The sequence below is a fragment of the Manis pentadactyla genome, chromosome 6 (assembly GCF_030020395.1).
Source record: "Manis pentadactyla isolate mManPen7 chromosome 6, mManPen7.hap1, whole genome shotgun sequence".
In the NCBI taxonomy this organism is placed as follows: Eukaryota; Metazoa; Chordata; class Mammalia; order Pholidota; family Manidae; genus Manis; species Manis pentadactyla.
Genome location: NC_080024.1, coordinates 156,051,855 through 156,074,593, shown reverse-complemented (window position 1 = coordinate 156,074,593; position 22,739 = coordinate 156,051,855). Strand labels below are relative to the sequence as shown.

The 22,739-nt window shown below is 40.6% G+C and overlaps 1 protein-coding gene across 7 annotated transcripts in view; it reads right to left on the bottom strand.

The window, feature by feature from the left end:
* Positions 1–22,739, bottom strand: part of ZNF236 (zinc finger protein 236) — a 107,804-nt gene that overhangs the window by 53,518 nt on the left and 31,547 nt on the right. For all 7 annotated transcript variants that reach the window (XM_036884169.2, XM_036884167.2, XM_057504295.1 and 4 more), the window contains 7 exons: positions 20,342–20,466; positions 19,874–20,046; positions 17,797–17,940; positions 14,977–15,180; positions 13,799–14,024; positions 5,006–5,278; positions 3,571–3,774 (listed from right to left, as the gene is read on the bottom strand). In XM_036884169.2, coding sequence (XP_036740064.2) covers positions 3,571–3,774; positions 5,006–5,278; positions 13,799–14,024; positions 14,977–15,180; positions 17,797–17,940; positions 19,874–20,046; positions 20,342–20,466 — 1,349 coding nt within the window. The remainder of the gene's footprint in view (positions 1–3,570; positions 3,775–5,005; positions 5,279–13,798; positions 14,025–14,976; positions 15,181–17,796; positions 17,941–19,873; positions 20,047–20,341; positions 20,467–22,739) is intronic.

Genomic DNA, 22,739 nt, shown 5'->3' with positions numbered 1-22,739 from the left:
TTTAAAATAATGTTTGATAGGTAAGGACTTACTACTGCCATTTTGTTCATTATTTTCTGGCTGTTTTGTAGACCAGCTGTTCCTTGTTTCTTATCCTGCTGCCTTTTTCTGTGCTTTGGTTTCTTTTGGAATCAGTATGCTTTGACTTCCTCATCATGTCTTTAGTGCTACTACTGAAGGGTGACCCCTTGTGGTGACCATGAGGACCACACAAACTATTTTATAATCATAACATCCTATTTTAGACTGATAACAAATCCAATAAAATTCATAAACTTTAACTTTTACTCTTCCTCTCCCTCACATTTTAAGTTACTGCTGTTAAAATTTATATGGTTTTTTAATATTATGTAACTAATAACAGATTGTTGTAGTTATGATATTTTCACTATGTTCTTTCCTTTTTAACTTTTAAAACTAGAGTTGTAAGTAAATTATGCACCACAGGACCATATTGTAGAATCTAACCCTGACTGTGTATTACCATTGACAGTAAGATTTACACCACCTAGTTAGGTATTTATGATGTTAATTACTGTTTGTTTACTTCCACTCAAAGTAGTCCCTTTAGCATTTCTTGTAAGGCAGGTCTGGTGGTGATGAATCCTTCAACTTTTTATGATGGTGGTAGTGAATTTCCTCAGAATATTATCACCACCTTGACTCTAAAACTTCCCCAGTCTGTACATTATTTTATTTAAAATTTAGTTCTTGAATTAGAAGAAAAAATAGTTAAGGTATAATAGACATCACACATCTAGTGAAATACAATCCCCAAAATGCAATAAACTACATAATATTCAAGTTTAATAAAGACTACTGGTGCTCGGCTCTAAGATACAATGACTATTTGAGAATCACGGTGCGCTCTTCTCCACCTGGTGCCCAGAACGCAAGGGCGATGTGTGCAGGAAGGAGATGAGCTTTGCTGAGCGTGTCCTGGTCTGAATGTCAGAGGATCCAGATTCCAGTTTTACCATGAACTCTAACTAGTTATATAACCTAAAAGCAATGTTATAACTCTCTCTCGAGCCCATTTTTACATCTGTGAAAATAAGGAATGAGGAATGTAGGAAACTTTTTTTGTGTAAAGATTATTAAGTTCTCATGCAGCTCTAGAAGTTTTTAAAAATGTATGACCATATGGTACAATACCACCCAACAGTGCTCCCTTAATATGCAGAGATTAAATTAGTTGGTATAGCACTTTTTAATGCATTCTAATACTTTCCTTAGTGACAGTCTTACTGTAAAACACACTGTGTTTTAGCTAACTACCCTGAACTGGAACATCTCATTTCTTAATTAAGCAAATAATTTTAACTCATCTATGCTAAAACCTTCTCTGTCATGTTTTTATCAAAATCTGTCTCCCAAAGATTATCACAGTCACATATTTTCTTTAGAATTCCCAAGGAGCTCAACAGACAGACACAAGTATAAATAACAATGAAGTTAGGCATAAAAATAAGCATTTATAGTATTTTACATATGACAACATGGAGTTGCCTCTGTGAACCAGGGCCCCGTCTCACTCAGCCTGGACTGAAGGAGAACTCCACCTGCACTGGTCTGGCCTGAGATGCGAGGGTCTTTGAAGCCAAAGAACAGATATACCCCATTTTAACCCTGGGAAAAGTTCTGGACAATCAGGACTCCAGTTTAACTCAACTAAGGATTTATAAGCTTAAAGTCAAGAAAAACTATGGGTGTTTAACTTGATTCATGGCAACCTGAAAAAAATGGTAATTAGAGGGTAATCCTCAAGTATCAAGTATAATCCTAGGGCTATTTAGAAAATGTTTAATCTGCCCTGACTCTCAGACATTTTTCTGCACTTTGGGACTAACACAAACACTGGGAACCTGTAGACTATGGTGAAGATTAAATACACATTAAGTGACAGTGGTCTGTTGTTTTATTTTGGGAGTCACCAAAGCAGAGAAGGGCGTCATAGGGAGTTTCTATGCCCATAGCAGTTAAATACTCTAAGAATCACAGTTCCTAGGAAGTTTAAAAGAATCATACATAAAATCATCAGTATTTTGGGGAAGATGATCTTCAATATTGTGTTTTGGGGTTTTCCATTTCTTCTGGAGTCTATTCTGGTAAGTACATTATTCTAGAAATGATCCATCTCATCTAAATTTTCAAATGTATTAGCAAAAATTGTACAGTATTTGCAAACAATTTTTATCTCATGTGCTTCTGTGTTAATAGCCTCTCACTCATAATATAATGTTTTCTCAGTCTTTGATTTACTAGTGGCATGTTACCTATTTTACTGTTCATTTAAAAAAATTTTTTAATTACTTAGGTTCACTAGAATTTTGTCCTCTATCTTAACTTCTTTTTTACTTAATTCCTTTTTGCTATTTTCTTTTAATTTTTCTAGCTTAAATTATATGTATATTTTTTATTCTTTCTTATTTTATAGTAAATACCTTTTAAAAGTCTTCATTTTTCTGATGACAGTTTTGGTCCATCCAATCTATGTATATAATGCTTTCATTTATATTATATAATTGTAGTTTTTAGTTTTTCTTTTCCATATAATTAAATTTTAAATAACTATTTTCTATCAGTTTATATTTTCATTGAACTGTAATCAAAGATTGTGTCCTGTACAATATCAACTTTTGAAAATTTGAAAGTTCCCTATCTTAGAATGTGATCAATTTCTAATCCATGCATACTTAAAAATGTATATTTTAGACTAAAAGATTCTAAAAAGCTAACATGTTTCAAATCCTCGAGTTTCACTGTTTTGTTAAGCTGATCTGAGGATCTCTTTTATACTCCAGGATTTGAATATTTTTCCTTTCTTCTAATTGTTTTTGGTTTATAGTTTTGATATTATGCTTCTAGACAACTGCTAATCATCTCATTAGTGGACTATAAATTATATTAATCTAAAATATTTCTATACCATCTGATCTTCATAATAAATTATATTTTATTTGGCATTAATGTAATTCATAGACTGGATTATCTTGTCTAAGACAATGATAAAATACAGAACTGCATAAAAATGTATGTCATCACAAAAAATTAATGAGGTTTACTTAATTTGTTTTAGCACAAAAATCATTTTTCTGAAGATTCTCATAAGCAGTATTTTACTATTAGTTAATAAACAAAATCATAGTAACATTGAGTCTAAAAAACCCTTAAAAGCCAGCAGTACTTCTGAATCCAAAGATTAAAGCACCCCAGTAATCTATTACATACCATGTAAGGATTTTAAGGTGAAAATAACGGAGCACGCTATGTGCTTCGCATAAAGAGCACTTGTCCATCTTTGATGGTTTCAACGTGGCAGATACGTTTCTTCAGTGAGGATTTATACAGTAATAGCTTCACTTAACATACTACTTCTCTCTTAGGAACATAATTTAAGCAATAGTTTAGACAGGGCTAGGATTTTAATTAATCATGGAACACACTGGCTCCTAAAGCAAAACAGTGCTTAACAAAAAATACATTAACACCATGCCTAAAACTATTTAACTATGTAGATCATAATATTTATATGCCCTTTGCAAGATACCAAAGGGGAGAGAATCTTACCTACGTCAGTTATAAGAATTGGCTCTTGCAAAGGAATATCAGGGACTGGAACATTTGCCTTGCCAACACGAACCTTGGCAGGTTTACGCTGATGCCTCATCTTTCTTAACTCCGTGTGTTTAAAGTGGGAAGCAATGTGAGTCTTCCTATGGCCTGAAGTTCGAAATTTTTTGTCACAGTGAGGACAAGCAAAAGGCCTGACTCCTACGAGAAATGAAAGCAAACCATGGAATTATTTATTTCAAGGAAACACATCTCAACACTTAATGCCAACATAAAATTCTAGGATTTTAATATTGAGTCGAACATTCAATTTGTCAGATGATGCTAATTATTTTATGGATATTCTAGAATAGACTTATTTTCCCTTGTCTGCATACAGTGCATATTATAGATGATAAGGCATATAATAAGAGCATTCTAAGTAAAAAAGAATATTTACTGCTATCAGGCGAAAACCTTACCTAGTACAATGTGGATATTCAAACAACTAGCAGCCCTTGGGGATACCGAAGTGCACGAGACTGCCCTCTCTCTCCAATCCCCTGCGTGCTGGAGTAATGCCACCGCCAGGCGTGCTGCCAGGCCGTGCACACCAATGTCTGAAATGGTGCTGAGCGGTGCCAAGCACCCAGTCAGCGGCAGCAAACGGCAGTTGTTAGGACTGTAAACAATGCTGCTGCTTGTGCGATGACAGTGAGAACATCGTCTGAACAACCTCTGCTATCACTTCCCTTCTCCGAAGAAAACTCCCTTCACTGACATGTCCATCAATAAATGAAAGTGCAGATTCTATGGGACACACAGCACCACCGACCCACTCCAGGTCCTGCAGGGACTCTTCCACATGGTCAGTTCGGCCCAGAAACGCCGAGGGGACAGGGGAAGTCACTACTAATGGGTGTGGGGTTTCTTTTGGGGATGAAGAAAATGTTTCAAATTTAGGTGGCAGTGCAGGTCACAGTACTGGACTGTATACTTTAAAAGGGTGAATTCATGATCTACGAATTTTATCTCAATAAAGCTGACATAAACAAAATTGGAGCCTGAACATAAAAGCGTTCACGCCTTAATGCTGATCACAACGCACCTGAGAGGCAGAGCGGTGTTAAGGCCCGCCTCCCTGCCCGCGGGGTGTCGCGGTCCCCCACCCTGCGGATGATGGGTCCTCCTGGGAAAGGCCCCCCTCACCTGGCTCCACCTCCAGGCGCCCCCACACAGTCTCTCTCTCCTCTCTCTGCACTGAGTGTTCGTTCCTCCCAAGTGGTCCTGCTACCACCTCCCTCATTAAGCCATACCTCATGCCTCGTCTGCAGAAGATAATCATAAATACTTAAACACAGAAAAAGGAGTCCTCAGAGTGTCAGCTATCATCCACAGACTCCGGGTGAACCAGTCTGCGGCCCGAGGGCCGTCCCCAGGATCCCCGGCGCACCTGTGTGGAGGCGGATGTGCACTTTCAGGCTCCCCGAGGTGGAAAAACTCTTCATGCAGTACTGGCACTTGAAGGCCTTGATGCCCGTGTGCGTTTTGATGTGGGCGGTCAGAGTGCTCTTTACCGCAAAGGCCCGGAAACACTGTGGGCACTTGAAGGGCTTCTCATGGGTGTGAATGCGGATGTGACGAACCAGGTCACTGGGCTTCCGGAACCCCTTGGTGCAGTAGGGGCACACGTGCCATCGGACGCCATTCTCCTCGCGGATTGAGCCTGGAGCAAAATTAAACAAAAGCCGTCCAGCTTGGCCTAGAAACCATGGTACACCAAATATTAAGGCCCTTTAATGTCCTGCTAGGGTGGGATTAAAACAGCACACCATGCCTGTACAACGTTGTATGCCTCTTGCCACAGCAGGTATATGATCCATTATGGAAAAAGCTGAGATTTCCATAATCACTGAAATTATAGAGGATTATCGTTCAATCTTCAGGGAATCCTACCCATCCTGTGGAAAAACAATCCCAGCCTGGGAGAGGTAAGAGCACTACCTGGGCAGGCGACATAAACCAGGGCTAGCGGCAGAGACTCACCATAAATGTGCATGAGGGTAGATGTGATCAAATGACTCCGAAGTTAACTCAGAGAACATGAAGAGAAGGGGTGAACTGGAAATAAGTACTGTTTGAGCCTATCTAATATCACTAATAAAAAAATAAAACTGTAAATATTTAGGAAATGGTAAATTCTTAGGCTATACAGGGGAACCTACAAATAGTTAAGACAAAGAAGCAGCATATATGACATGAACTAGTTTGTGACCAAATACGAAAATTCTCTCTTTTGTAACTCTAGGTATTATTATTCAACTTTGAATTAGGCTTAAAACTATTCCTATCAGAAGAAAAATCACAAGTAGAATTTATGGAAATATAGTAAGTAAAATGATTTCTAAAATATAAAAACTTTCAAAAACAAAATTCAACAGAATCATTTTTATTTAATTTTTATTAGATTTAGTCATGTGCAATCAAATAGACACTTATAGGGTAAAGAATCCACTTAAATTAAAAGGATTTTGGCTATATTACGAAATCCTTCAGAAGATTTTAACTCTAAGTGTGTCTGTACAGACATGGTTTTATTATGGAAAATGAAAATCTCTTATTTCCTTCTCTTTCTTATCAGTAAATACAAGGAATTCTTATGAGCAAGTGAATCTGTAAAGAGAAAAAATCTATTTTCTTAAATATAATGCTCTTTGCAAAATTAACACAGGAGGGATGGTAGGTAAAAGCATTAAAAATAAACAGTGACACAAAGACAAGGACAAAGGGGAACATACACAAACCGCAAGGGAAAAAAGAGGAGGAAGGAAGGGAAATGATTTTAAAAGTGAGAGAAAGACATCTATTTTATGGTGCTATTATTTATATTAAGGAAGTCCAAAGCTTAAGATGCTTAAAAAAGTATGTAAGAATTAATTCAGAAAAGTACAATAATTACCTAAAAGCCTTATGAAAAATCCAAAAAGCATGGCATAAAAAGGTGAGCGAGAACTGTAATATTCACTAGCTAAAATTAGGAAAGCATCCACCAAAAGCAGATTTTTTCCAAACAAAAATGAAAACCTATCTTTAATGACATAAGATGACATAAAACTGTCACCAGGTTCTAATTATCTCTGGGAACAGACAGGAACAGAGATTACAAGCTGGCGGCTCTGATGCTATCTTCACACCTGGCGAGCGCATGTCTGGTCTGGCCCCCTCAGTCTGACCCCAGATGGCCAAGCCCCAGAAGACCCGAAGACCAGCTCTGCATCTCCCCACAGCAACTATCCTGAGGCTGGGCAACAGCTTTTCTCATCAAACACAGTAATACACTTAAAAAGAAAAAACATGTTATGATCATCTTCAAGATGAAAAAGCAATTGCTGAAATTCAACACTTTGTCTTAACATTTATAAAATAGTCCAAAAATAGCAAGAGGTGAATAAAACATCTCCATACATTTGACTTAATAGGAAAATACTAAAAGAATCTAAAGTCAGGAAAAAGTTCACTATCACTGACATTGATTTATCATGTTCTAAAGATAGTAGCCAAAGAAATTAGATAAGATAAAGAAATATGAAGTATAAACTATAAGGGAAAAGGTAAAATCATTATTTATAAATGATACTACATATCAAAAAAACACTAAAACTCAAAAGGAGGCCCATGTTTTAATACATGAAAATCAACATCCTTTATATCTACAAAATCAAGAATAAAATGAAATACTACTTAAACATGAAAGAAAAATCTGAATAAATTGAACTGCATACTCTATTCTTTGGCACAAAGACAATAATTCTCCCTGGTTAAGTCACTTACATGTAAATAACAGTAAGACTTTGAGAACTAGAGTTTTGGAACTTTAGCAGATGATTCTAAAGTATACATGACAAGATAAATACGTGAAAACAGTCAAAATTACACTTTAAAAAAAGTGTAACAAGAGAAGACTAGGCCTCCTGGGTATGAAAGCCCACTATAAAAGTAAAACCATTTGGTACCAGAACACATGAATGAAAAAAACAGGTTAGCAGAACAGAATAAAGCCCAGAAAAGACCTATGTAGTTTTGAGAGTGTAATGTATGATAAAGGTGGTACTGCATTTTGATGGGGAAAATATGACTTATTTAATAAATGGCGTTTGGACAGCTGGGTGCCCATCTGGAAACAAAAAATAAAACTGAGTCAAAGATTTAGTTTAAAATATGAAAATATAAAAGCATTAGATAAAACAGGTTATTTTTCAATAATGTCAATGTTGAAGTATAAGTATTACACAAGCCCAAAAGTCATACAACTTTGGCAAATTTGACTATATAGAAAGAAAACACTTCTCCCCATTTGACTTATAAAGACAAAATATGTTCCTCTTTAACACAAAAGGACAAATTAGAAAAGAAAATATGCCACAAATATAGATCACAAAATACTATCATCCTTAATGCATCATAACAAGTAAAAGGCAAGAGTCAGTCCAACACTGGAAAGGTGTCCTTCAACACGAAAAGCTCCTCAACCTTACTCCTTGTAAGATAAATGAAAACTACAAAAAGAAAGAATTTTTTAATCTAGTAAATGAGTGAAAAGGATCCCAAAAGTTTGAAAACAACCTCCAAAAAAATGTGAGAGAACAGCATCCAGTATGTTGTTGTTGGGACTATAAATTGATACAACCCCTTGGAGGGGAACCAGCAATATTTACCAAACTTCAAGTTTATGAATTTTTTTCTTTTGTCATCAAGCACATGAATGACACAAAGAAATCTGAATAAGATCTGTAGGCTGGATGCATTTTCACACTCTGTTGATGAATATACTATTGTTATGTAAAACTGCCCTTGGTCTTAGGAAATACACACTGAAGAACTTAAAGGGGTATTGTATCTGCAAGTCATTCTCAGAAAACTCAGGAAATACAGGTAAAGAAAAGTAAATGAAGGAAAATGATAGGATTTGGAGAGAATCTAGATGAAAGGCATATGGGAATTCTTTCATTGTTTCTGCAAAATTTTTTTAAGCCTGAAATCATTTCAAAATTAAAACCCTAAAACAATCTTCACAGAACTTATTCTTTCAAACCTATGACATTTCCAGAAATGTACCCAACAGATACACTTACATTTATTCTGCTTTTATTAGAAAAAAATTGCAGATAACCTAAATATTATTTATCCATAAAATGGAATTCCCTTAAAAGAAGTTATCATGTTGAAAAAAGGAAACTGCAAAATAATACATGCGGTATGATGCTCATTCTGCTAAAAAAAACGATGTTATATATAAAAACATGCCTATGCTTACTTAACATCGGAGAAGACCCCAGTGATGGTGGCTGCCCCAGGAGGGTGTGTAGACGGCAAGGATGAGCAGGGGCTTTTCACCACTGTACACCGCTCTGTATCATTTGAATTGTGTGGCATGAGCAAGTTTCATCTATTTAAAAATTTTGAAAATATATGTATTTCTTAAGCACTTGTGTCAGGCACTATTCTGCACACCTTACATGGATTTTCTCATTCCGTTTTCTTCTGTTTATTCTATCATTGCCCCCATTTTACAGATTTTAGAGGTTAACTTAACCAAGTTCAGACGCCAATAAATGGAAAAGGTCAGGGTGCACACTGAGGTCTGTGTGATTCTACAGCCTGAGTGAAAGCTTTCATAAAGGGCTGTCCCCCCAGCGACTTCAAGGAGAGCACTGACTGCATGTTCAGTAAGGACCACGTGCCACTCCAGGAGGCCCTTGCCCCTGTGGGGGCCGAGGTACAGCGGTGTGACCACGCAAGTGTGGTGGAGCACTCGGTGCGCTACGGCAGGAATCTGCACTGGCGTACGTGGGCACACGGGCAGCACAGCCTTGCCCATGGTCCACCTCCCTCAAAAACGTCTGCATGCACGACATGACTCTGTAGCTGAGCTGTGAAAGGCAAGTATTTGATTGCCAAGAAGGACCTGGTTTGAGGTGCATCTCCAGGCAAAAGAAGCGAAAGCAAGGTCTGAAGTTCCCAAAGCCAGGTACTGAATCCAACATGGCCGGAGCATGGGATGTCCAGGGGAAATCAGCAAGCAGGCTCGGAGCTTGAGAGGCTGGTAGGGAGATGACGGAAAGCCTGTGTGACACGGAAAGCCTGCCCACAGGAGACCGAGGTCCTGGATGTGGCCTCCTCACTCCTCAGTCAGTTCCCATGTGAGAGAAGGTGCCAGGGGACACAGCCCGCTCCCTCTCTGGCGTCAGCTGCAGCCATGTGTAGCACGAGGCTGACAAGACGGGAAGGCCCTGGTGGTGCCGGCAGGGGTGGAGCTGAGTGAGAAGGAAGACGCACACGGGCTCCTCTGTGGGGTCGGAGGGCACACCTACTGTATCTGCAACACTGCGCCCAGAGCAGCAGGGGAGGACAGACGGACTCTTTCAGTGCCAACCCAAATGCTGACTCAGACTTTGGAAAGGGCCCTGGCTTATTTCAGGCAGTCAGACTCCCCAGATGCCTGGCAGATGTGCACAGAGGTTCCAGCCCAGAAGACATACCATGATAGTCCCAGAAGGTTGTTCTTCTTCCAAGTACTACATCAAGTTAAGTACAAATATTCCAAGCTAACAACTATTGACCCAGAGAAGACCTTTATTCATATAAGATAATACAGCCTACATCTTTGCCTTTTTGTTACACGATATCTTACTAAATGGCCCTATTTGGTGGTGGTGGTGGTTGACATTTTCTCAGCAGTGGACCTAAACCCTAGAGAGTGGTTCTGTATCACAGAATCCTTATGGCTACTGACCCAGTTGGTGGGTCATCACGTGCTGTAGACACCAGAGGAGGCTGCAGGAACACTGATAAAGATGCCACCTGGGAACGGTGCATTCCAAACCAGGTGGAATCATGGTACCAAACCTTACAAAATTATCAGGACTCTAATTCAGAAGTGATACGTCAATGACCTGAAGTGGGTGGCCTCTTAGGGACTTATCCTATATCCAGTGATAGGTCTGTAAGTGTGCAGCTAGGTCACATGCAAGTGTAACTTCTATAAGAGGAAGAATGTGACCATTTATTTGAAACTGTACAGAAAGGAAGACTTGATGAAATGAAACTAGGACAATTTTTTTGTCAAGTCTCACAGTCTACTAGGTTTTTCAGCATTGACCAGGAAGATGATGTGGACTTCCTGGCCAGATTTTTTAAGCTGGAAATGGAATGGAACTTAAGTGGACTCAAATATTTAAGAGTGGAGACATTCAGGCTGCTCAAGAGGCAGCCCTGGTGTGGCTACCGAAGCAGTGCTGGTATCGTAGCTGCTGAGTCCTGAGGATGGGGGCATCCCGCACCATCACTGGGTGCTGTGATTACCATCTTCAGGTCTGGACCCTGTTCATGGGGCTCTCCGATCAGCCAAAGCTGATGTAGAGGCAATCACACTGGCCATTACGGAAAACGTGACTTACGATGAAGAATCTAAGTTTGAAATGAGGTAAAGGTGAAGCCATGCTTGTAGTAAATAGAAAACAGCTGAAGTTATTGTTGGGCACGTCACTCAGTTGTCACCAGTTATTGCTAGACTGTTGGCAGAGTCTTTGTTCTACCCTGAGAATGGGTGGACCGTACGGTTAATGGAAGCAGGAAGAGCAATAACACTGCTGTGTAAGTTAGCAGAAGCTCTCCTACCACCTCATGGGGCTCACTTTCCAGGTGATGTTTCCAAAGCTAGTGCCCCGCGGGAGATGCGAACTCTGCTAACATCAGGAGTTAGTTCCCAGTAGCATGTGCCTGTGACACTGGAATTCTTCCCAACTATGGTTCAATATGAGGAGTTCTCACAGGTGAACCACAGCAGTCCTTGGGTCATAGGAGTCCTGGCATTCAGTCCAAACGCACAGAACTGCTGACTGCTGTCTAGACTTGCTCATTCATTCTTGCAACAAAAAAGCAATCCTTTAATTGAGGATCTTCTAAATAAATACAAGATTGACTAGAGCTTTCTCCACCTGAGAAGAGTTACCAGTCCTTAATTAGCAGCCATAATCAACTACTTATTTGTGAGATAGCTGGAAAGCTGGTGGCTACAGGGAATACCCAGCAAGGGGGAAAGCATTATGAGGGATCTGTTGACTTCTACTAATGAAGAAATTTTAAATTGTTAGAAAAATGGATGCTGACACAAGAAGAAGACAGGCAGGCATCTCTAGCTTAGAGTCTCAACCACACTGCTCAATGTGCATGCAGAACCAGCAGCTTTCTGCAGTGAGCAGACTGTGGGATGATCCTTTTCCAAAGTCTATTTGCACTGCTTGCAGGCATTTTTACCAGCCCCCAGAAGTCTTTTACAAAACAATATTCTCAGAAGTATAGTTCATTGAATGATTATTTCCCTACAGGGAGAAATTCTCCCCATCCACCTCAGAATTAGTGCTCAAAGACTGAAGCAGAAGACCACCAGGAGTTCATTCCCCTATCAACCAGATTAAGGCCAACTTTTAAGACACAGGAATCATCATTTTACAATGCATATTCACGCCCATGCTTCACGCAGTTTTTGAAGTACTGCCCCCATGAGCAGCAAACGCCAGTCTGCAGCCTGAGAGGGGGCACTCTGCTCCTCTGCACACAGCCACAGGCAGTGGGATGAGCAAAGTCGGAGCAGAGCAAGGCGCAGAGGTCACTCGGCAAGGAGCAGTGGAATCTCCAGACCCCATCGCACAGAGACACGCCTTCTCAGCCTCTCAAAGCTAGCAGAAGCCCAGGAAGCTGACACTGGCCTGTGGGGAGTGGCCGATTCTGCTCGTGAGCACAGAGCGTGTTTCCCAGCGCCTCCAGAGCAAACCCCCGGCCGGGCAGCTGCACAGACTCTGCCTGCACCTGGAGGGACTCTGGGAACAGCCCACCTTGACCGGGGCCCAGAATGTGTTCCCGTCTTCAACCAGAGGACACGCCCCCCTGGCAAGCAGCTCCACAAACAACTCAGGAGTTTGGGCAAGCTCTCTAGCAGCCTGATGCAAACGTTCTTAAGAATGACTTAAAGATGTTCTTTCAGAGAGCAAAGCCCTAAGGACTAAATCTCCCTGTGCTGCCTCCATCATCAGGAACTCCAGTTAATAATGCATAAAGAGGCCATTTTACTGTGCCATCCAAACTGGTCTTTTCAACACGGCTTCAGTTTTATTGCAGTATATGTACTGAGATTTTCCTGTAAAACTCATGTAATTTTCCCTAAATACAGGAATGTGACAATGAGAGAAGTTACCTGCATGCCAACTCAAGTTGTTCTATATAAAAATGCTGTTTAAACTTACAGCAAAGTTATCCTACCTTAATGTCTTTTAAATTTGAGACTTCAAGTCAAGTCTTCCAAAAGGACCATAGCTGTGGAAAACAGTATACTTTTTAAAAATGGCAGAATATATGTTTGAAAATTTTAATTTTCTTTTGTGTTGGCACACACAAAGTATAGGGGAATATACTAATTAAAACTTTTTATAGATACCAATTACTTCAAATTGTTACAATTTCTTCAAATTGTTTCAACACCAATGTGTACTCTATGAAAGAAGTGTTTCCATAAATGAACAGGTTTATTAGTAAGTGCTGGTGTTACACTTTTTTTTCTAAAACAGTATATTTTACATAGTGAAATTGAAAAAAAAAATGGCCAAATTAAAAAATGTGTCATAAAGAAAAAAGAAGGTGAAAAAAGAGAAAGAGAGAGAAATGGAAAGTAACGTAGCCTAGACTGAATATGTGGTTTGTTTCACCTTAGTTACTGTGATTTTACCACATCACAGATTAAAGTAGGAAAACAACATGGTCATAACAATAAGAAAAAAAAGCATTTAATAATATTCAACATAAAGGAGAAAACAAAAAACCTTAATAAGCTAACAACCGAAGGGAATACCCCCAAATCTGAAAGATCTCTATACAAACCTGCCATAAAAATCCACACTGAATTTTGAAACATTAAAATCATCCTCTTTAAAAATCCAGAAGGAGAGGAGTCTAAGACAGCTGGGCTGGAAGGCCCAGTGCCCGCGAGTAGACTCTCACCGTGGGGAAGAAGGCAGCCCACATTTTACCACTGTTGCGGTTTTTAATTTTAAATATCACACGAATGCTGTTAGGAAGATACTATCAGAGGATTCAACCAACTATCATCTTCGAAGAAACAAAGGAGGGCGAATTTCTTAAAACCACACTAGGCGATCCCATGCCCCTAAACCTTAAAGCATTTTTTAATTACCAGGTAGAAATGGTGATTTCTTCTTTATGATCTTTTTTTCCTTCTTATCCGGCTTCTCTTGGCCTTCCTGTTCTTTTTCTGGCTCTGCGCCTGGCTCGGTCTGCTCACTTGGAACGTTGGGCGCGTCTGGGTGCTGAGCCTGAGCCACAGAAGGCTTGGCACGGCCGGAGTCGCGCGGGTGAGCTGCAGCTGGAATTGAAGACAGCCCACTGTTTTCTAAGGCTTGCTGAGACAGAACAAAACTAACAGGTTAGGACATCTGATGGCCGAGGTGCCCACCAACATCAATTACACAGATGTGATCAAGCTTCCCCTATAGAATTTTAATTCCACCCTCCTAGGAACAAAAATCTACATTTCCAAGTAGTTTTTTAAAAGCAAGACTTCCAACTTTGGGGGCTCAAACGTCTCTTTTTCCTACCTGACATCTCATTTCTACCCAAAATGCAACAGGGCAGGCATTTGCATTTCTCAACCAAAGGGAATGAAAATGAATGACTGACTTTTGGACAGTTCGCCTCAGACCCCCATGGCTGTTTCTAACTAGACTGAGGCTCATGTTCTAGGTCACACGGGGTTACCCTGAAGACATCAGCTGTCACAATATCCTGAGACTCTTTACACCCTGCCAACTTGTCATCACGGGGGTACAGATAGGAGAAAGGTTACTTTTTACAATAAGTAAACAGAAAAAGGAAGACAATCTCTGTTCAGAAATGAAGAATCTGCACGTAGGGCTGGACTGGGGCAGGACAAGCAGAAAAGCCTCTGTGCCCGTCTCCCTCTGCTCCCACCCCCACAGGCACCAGACGCGCATACACTGATGAGGGGGCAGGACTGACTCTCAGAACGCTTACACCCGAACCTGAAGAAAGAATAAAATAGTTCTTATGCTTGTCAACAGAGAGTTATAAGAATGATCTGAAAAGCCTACATTTTTCAAGTAAATTCACTTACAGAGAAAAAATTAGTTTAAAACTAATTTTAACTGTGTAAAAATTAACAAATTAAGAAGAATTCTGCATTGTCCATAATTAATTAAAATTAGCATATTTTGCTTCAATATAGGACACATTTTTAATGCAGATACTTCTACTTTGACAAGCTCTGCGTATTTATTTTTCAACAACGATACCCAATCTCTGACAAGCAGACGAGAGCAGGTAAGCAGGCCTCACCTGCAGAATGTCCTGGCTGACCCCCACAGTGATGCTCAGCTGCTGGCCCGGCTGGGGGGCCTGGCTGGGCTCCCCGGGCCCCGGCTCCGAGAGCTCCAGGAGCTGCTGGATGACGTCGGTCACTGCCTGCGAGTTCTGCTCACTCGAAGCTGACGTGACTTGGGCTTCCGTCTGTTGAAGAGGTAAAGTCTGAAACAGCGTGGCCTGAAACACAGCAACATTTTCATTAAAAATGTAAAGTTATATTCATTTGTACTTCAATTAAAAAAAAATAAAACAAACAGGCATATCTTGCCCATGAACATTAGAATCTAACAATATCCCAAATACAAATTTCAAAAAAAAATCCTCAGTAATTTTTATGTTAGGCACAATAATGGCTCTTAAAAGAACATGTTCAATGAATTCTTCTACTATAATTTTTTATAAGTTTTTTAAGTGGTAATACAGACTACAATTCAAGATGGTAGATTGAACACACAAACCTCATCATCCTGTTAGTCCACTAAAATGAAAGAATAGAAAAATGTTAGAAAATAAAGAAAATAAGAAAGAAGCCACTGGGGTCAGAAAGATTGAACAAATTTCCAGAAAACAGGGGTATTGGAGGAATAACTGCTCTGTAAAACTATGACCAAGAAGATCTAAGGGGAGAGAGAGTCTGATCTCACAGAAAGTCAGAAATCTGAAATGCCATGTCAAAAAGACAGCAGAGGGCACAGAAACTATTCTGCATCATACTGAATGGTCGACACAGGACACTGTACATCTGTCAAACCTGTGGAATGTACAACACAAAGAGTGAACCCTGTAACTACATGCACCTGCTTATCAAAAGACTGTTCTTTTAAAAAAAAAAAGAGTGAACCCTAACACAAACTATGGACCTCAGTTAATAATAATGTATCAGTAATCATTCATCACTTTAGCAAACGCAGCACAGCAATGCAAGGTGTTTAATAAAGGTGACTTGGTGGGGAAGGTATATGGGAATTCTCTGTGCTCAATTTTTCTGTAAACCTAAAACTACTCTAAAAGACAAAGTCTACTAATTACAGAAAAGAAATAAGGTGGAAAAGGTACTTAAGACTGACAATGAACCCGTCTTCCTCCACAGAACAGATGGCAGCTAGGTACTGACCTTCAGGCAAAAATGGGGACTGCCTCTAAAAGAGATGAAAATGAATAAATTATCTGGGGAGAACTAGGGTGCGTTCTGTGGCACTGAGTTCCCCAGACTAATCAAAAAGTCTCTTAGGTTCTGTCACCAGGGACTGCAAGCTTAAAAGCTGGTTCCCTGGCCAGTTACATGCGAATGTGTGTGATCACCTGGAGGCCAACCGACAGTCACACGTGAGTTTGTTTGCCGTCGCCTAATTCCGGAATACAAGCAGGTGACCAGGAACGACAAGCTATCTGACAGACGAGCAGGGAGGTGACCCAGGGCATGTGACTCAATAGGCAGAGGAGAACATTTAAAAAGAAAATACTAATTAGATTTCTGAGGAACGTATATCAAACGTGGAAAAAATGTCTTAAAAAAGAAACACAAAGGAGAGCCCTCAGAAGTTAAAAAGCTAATTAGCAACACAGAAGAAAACATCCAGTAAGAGAGTCGTAAGATAAAGCTGAAGAAAACCCTCAGAAGTAGAGCAGAAAGGGCAGGAGCGAGGCGTGAGAGGCGGGTGAGAGGCAACCCTGCAGGCTGCAGGAGGGCCGGGCGGCCCTAGGGCGGCACGACTCCGATGCCCTTCCACGCGCAGATTAGGGAACAAGGCGGGTGGGGGTCCAGGTCCCCAAGCCCCTATACTACACTTTCAGCTTTTTATTGAGAATGTAAATTTTAAAAGTAGTCTGATTAACACAGGTTATTCACTGTGTCTACCTACTTGACTTGCAGATTACCAAAGGAAATGGTGAAAATGCTAATACTTGGTTGATTTACACACCAAAAATTTTATTTTAAAAAGTCTAAAATAGAATTCTAAAGACTTACTTATGAAACTAATTATTCTCCAGTTTTAGAACTTATTCACAACATTCTCCTTAATGGACAATAAGCTGAGTAGTCACCCCAAGCTGCAAATATTGTGAGAAAAGAAAAAAGAAGCAAGCCCTAATCATGAACCTTAAGCTTCGGAACTACATACTGAGGAGGCCTATTTTCTATACTGGTAGAAGCCAGTCCTTGACTTAAGATAAGCCAACTGCACTGATAAGCTCAAACACCACTGAGACTTGGTATTCAACGTCCACTGCTGCTAAGATTCCATGTGATTTTGCCACTTATTATCAGTTGACAGGGTAGTGTGTAACAGGCCCAGGTCCTCTGAACACAGAATCAAAGCACCTGTGTTCTGAGTCATACCATTCTAGATACATGCACTGGAAAACAGTTTAGTTTCCCAAAAGTCCAGTCTGAGGAAAAATTATCACTGTCACATTAGACGTGGAGAAATACTATTTAAAAAGGATAACTGATTCTTAAGTTATAACATAAAGAATATTCAATAATAATCATCAATAATATAGACTGAAGGAATTATAATTTCTTAACTTAATGATTATATTTTGTCATATTTTCTACTGGTTCAATGATAGTCCATAAATTAGGATCATCTTATTATTCTGAAGTTGAAGACTGATTTTCTTTCACTAATTAAATAACAGAAAGTAGCACCTTGCCTCCATATACAAAACATTCATAGCACCTTTATGGTGCTAAATAATATTCTAAAAATAATGTTCGATTTTAAATGCCTTCACTGATTACAGACGTGGTAAAGAATAACCTTCCATCTACAAACTTACTAAACTTACCGTTAAAATGTGAGCAGTCTCTGTAGAGCTTGCTGAACTCTGTGGCCCACCCATATGCATCTTGCTGATATGAGTGTTTAAGCTACCTAAACTTTTAAATACACAGCTACATTCTGTACAATTATATGTAGGGCCGTTCTTGACCTTAAAGAATAAAGAAGAAAAAAATGATTTTTTACAATTAATTATTGCATAAAAATATTTAAATTATGGCAAGTCATAATTGACCATTCCATTAAAAATAACAGAAGTAATCTCTTTAACATTTTTTTATTTTAAATTAGATAGCTCTATAATCAATGACCCAACTCTAATCAATATTGCCAGCAGGAGATTACCTGACATGTCACTGTCTTTTCTATAAAATAGAACTGGTTTAGCAGTTAAAAACAAGAAACAAACAAACATAGCTCTCAGTTATTGTAACTTAGTAAAAATAAAACATCTGAATTTTTCATGTTCTCAATTTTTTAAACGGTGAAACACAATGTTTAATAATGAAGGCAGACAGATATAACTATTACTCTGACTAAACCTTCCATGGGCTGAAACATGTAAGTTAGAAAGATGGTCATACAACGTACACATTTCCCATCACTAACCCAATATTCCATATCAGCGACTGCTGATACTGCAAATTTTCCAAGCATTCCAAGAAACGACTACTTTTTAAAACTATGATAAAAGGCAAAAGTGGACTACAGAAAAAGGAAAATAAAGGGAACATCCAAGCACAGAGAGAGCCCCTGAAATACTCTTTCATTACTCAAGCCCATAATTCTTATAATCAGGAAGACTGTCTTGAACATTGATCAGCCCTCTCTGACCGTGGATAGGACTCCCATTCTATTTCTAGCACCTTGTTAAGAACCAAATGTAAGGCATTACAGCCTCCTAACCTTTAAAGGTTGTTTCTGGAGCATTCCAAGCCTGGGGGTTTCAGGGCTGGGTGACAGGCAACCGCACCCTGCCTAAAGGGGTTTTCTAAATTCAGGAGCACTATTAAGATCCCACAGGGCTACTCTAAAGGTCCAGTGAGATTTCTGTGGGTGCTACACAATATGCCATTACTCCTGAGCCTCATCTTTACAGAGAGGCAGCTGAATGAGCTGAGTTATACCCCAAACGATTCCTCTGATCCAAAGGAAACTGCTCTCCACACAGTCATTGCCTCTCTGATAGTTACATGCCCCTTCTCGTATCTTTGGGTCTTAGATAATAAAACTTCATTTTTAAAAGTAACTCACTCATATGGAATTCTGAATCTGTTTATCAATTGTTAGATAGGTTCTTTTTCATTTCAGTGTTACTTAAGGCATTATTCCAAAGAAAAAATTAAAAGCTACCATTTGCTTTTAAAAATATGTTTTCATTCTGCAAAGCAGTTACATAAAAATAAACTGAGCCCTGAAGAAAGCACTGGTGTTGATTAAAATGTCTTTGTATTCTACCATTAGACTGTAAATAAGACATCAAGTCATGACAATTAATAAAAGCAAAGGTTAACCTGCTTAAGAGAAACACTCCAGAGGCTTTACGAATCGTGTGATCTGTAGACAACGAAAAAATTGCAACCACCCCTTTTGCTGAAACAGGTGACAGGCAGCACGGAGGCAAACAAACAGACCAGGCCCCGTCTGACAAAAAAGGGGCAGGGGGCCAAATACAGGTTCAGCGATACCAGCAAGAGGAACCATACATTTTTCCTCGATTTCATTTCCTGTCTTTCAATTTTATACACTTGATAGTGTTTCAAGTTTGAGGGATGAAGTAAATTAACATTCAGATTGATGGATCATAACTAGCAAAGGTACTATGATTATTTTCAAACACTTACTCACCAAAGTTTACTGCCTGTCGAAGATATGAGCTAATGTTTTATACTTTTTCCTTATACACTAAGCCAAATTCCTCTCACACACACATACACAAACACACATTGAAGAGGGTCTGCTCTAAACAATCTCTTAATCTGCATTTACGAAGTAGAAAGGAATTTCTCAGTTTCACTCATTAACTCAAGCACCACATGCTGCACCCCGCGAATGCCGCACACACACGGGGTGGGGGGGTTTACCTCAGAGTGAACCCTCTGCACGTGTGACTGGAGGTTCCCTTTCTGAGAAAAGGCAGCAGGACAGAAGGCACAGGCGTGGGGCTTTTCACCCGTGTGCTTAACCATGTGCGTCTGCAAGGCCCCCTTCTGGTTAAAAGCTTTTCCACATTCACTACATTTAAATGGCCGTTCACCTGGAGGGAGAACAAGGGTCAAAATGTAATTCCACACAGTGTGAGCATCAGCTGGATTAAAAGAAATACCTGTTACACAGATTCAACACCCAAACCTATCCCTCCAGCCAAAACATCTCCCCATAACTACAGGCTCATATGTCCTACCGCCTACTCAAAATCTTAAAAGTTAACACCAAATTACACAGCAAACTATGGAAAAGCCAAGGCTATATTCCAGATCTAGCTGGCTCTAGGCACATTTCCTTTCTTTAACCTATATCACAGATCACCCAAAAGTAGATGTATTTCATACCTGTATGTATCCTAATATGCCGAGTTAACTGACTTGGCTTTTGAAACGTCTTTCCACAGTGTGGGCATGAGTATGTGAATCCACTCCTGTCAATGTTCCGATTGTATGACCTTGTACTTGACACCCTAGAGTGACATGGGGGGAATACTCATTAGGTCATCTCCCTTGTACTAGAATTTCAAAATTAGAATCCTACCAGGGAGTTTAGCTGGCTGGTCTTCAGATGGACATGCCCTAATAAGAACTCAATCACAGAAAGTGTGTGTTTGTGTGCATGCACACACATGCGGGTCCTACACACATTTTGTGTATTCAATATCAGAAAACTTATTTTCTGCATACCTAATAAAAATAGAAATTTAGGTTTTTGGGGAGTGGGAATTGGACTGTGCCTCTGACAAAGCTTTACCTGTGGTGGTTAAATGTGGAGACCGCAGGTGTTAACTTCTGCATCGTCATGGTAACTGCCACCTCCTTGCCTTCACTACCATTCAGCTGCTGACAGTCTCCGAAGCCCTACCTCCCACCACCCGACGCTCCTCCGAGCACCAACCTAGAACCTAACCCTCCGCCGGGCCTCCCCTTGAGGATGGCTGACTGGCAGCTCAGACCTAGCAGGTCCCAGACACAGCTCTGCACTTAGCCCCACACTGCCCTTTCCAGGACGGGAAACGGCAACTCCCAGCTGTGCAAATTTAAACCTTAGGCGTCACACCAGACTCTCCCTCTGCCGACTTCAAGCCCATCTCCAAAAGTCGCTGGTTTACCCATGAACACCCCCACGTGCTCACATCTCTCAGTCCCCAGCCACCACTGCGCTGGTCGCCGGTTTCCTGCTTCAGCCCCCCCCAAACAGCAGCCACAGCCACGCCCAAGGCCGGGCAAGCCATCCCCGTGTAACAGCCTCCAGGCCTTCCCACTGCGTTTGGATCAAATCGTCATTCCCAGGAAGCCGAAGGCCCCACACCCCTGCCCACTGCAGACTCAGCCCCAGCCCAGGCCTCTCTGCAGTGAGTTCCCAGGGTCCTGGCCCCCTTTCCATTTTCCAGTGCAGAAGGCTCACTGCAGCTAAGATTGTGTCAGCTTCTTTGCCTGGAATTCCCTTCCCTAGATCTGCAGGGACCCCTTGAGGCATCTCCTTTGAAATGCGCCTCCTCTGAAAGGCCTGCGTAAAACAGCCACCTCACCAATCTGCCCCGCCCTCCCGGCACAGCCCAAGAGCAACCCATTGTATCTCAGCAGGAGCTCTGGGGGCCGCCATCCCCTGCTGGTCCGCTCAGCTGGTCACTGCCCTCGATCCCGGAAGACCCAGAAGTCAGTGCAATCAACTGTGTGCTGACCACATAGATATTATCAACCATGTCTCCAAAACCCTCAGACATAGCAAGACTGCCTATGTTTAAACTTCATCAGATAAAAATCTAGTGGGACAGAGTGCACGCATTACATTTTGGGGTTTAAAGATCACTGACGCGTTAGGTGGGTACCACATGAGTCAGCAGTGGCACAGCAGAGGAAGAGGGAAACAGAAGAGAAAGCTGACCACACGGAGATGTTCAGTCCACATAGGAGTCTGAAATGCAGAGACTAAGGATAAATCATACTCCGACGTCTGGGCACTTCATAAACTTGCTAATCAGTGTGGGATGCGCCGTCGTGGAGGCTGTGGTGTGGGTGGCTGCTAAAGGTGTAGCTGTTCCCTAAGGCTGGGGCTTGGAGTGGGGACAAGCTCAACTGATCGTGTGGCAGGTGAAGAGGCCTCTGGGGTGGGCTTTGACCACCTGTCGGAGAAACCGGCTCAGTGGGCGCGACAGCTGGTCACCGCCATCAGCTGGCCTGAGCACCAAGGGCCGGGAAGAAGTTTGCCTTTGGCCTTATTAAGGAAAGGAAGTGTCAGTGACGACATACAATCAGGAATAGTCAGATACGAAACTTGAAAAACACGTTAAGTTTTACTAGGCTGTGTACATGTATTTGATTATAGGCACAGTTGCCAATATTACAAACTCTGAAACCAGACTATTATGGTTTAAATCCCAGTGCCTGGAACTCACAGGCTGTAAAACCTTGAGAAAGTGACTTGGTCTCTCTGATCTAGGTTTTCTTATCTGTAAAATGGGTTCAAAAAGTATCCTGGCCTGATGGGCTGTCTGTAATGACTAAATGAAGATTTATATCTAAATATTTACATACATACTAATTATTTTTTCAGTACAGTGTTGGGTACCTATTAAGTTCTAAACAGTAAGTATAAATACATGAATTCATGAAACAGTCAGTATAAATACATGAATTCATAAATACACTGACTTGGACCCGTGAATCCACGTTACATACTCTGTAACCTGTCTATAAAAATGTATCGCCAGTACCATGTGCCGCAGGTTTTAACACTATA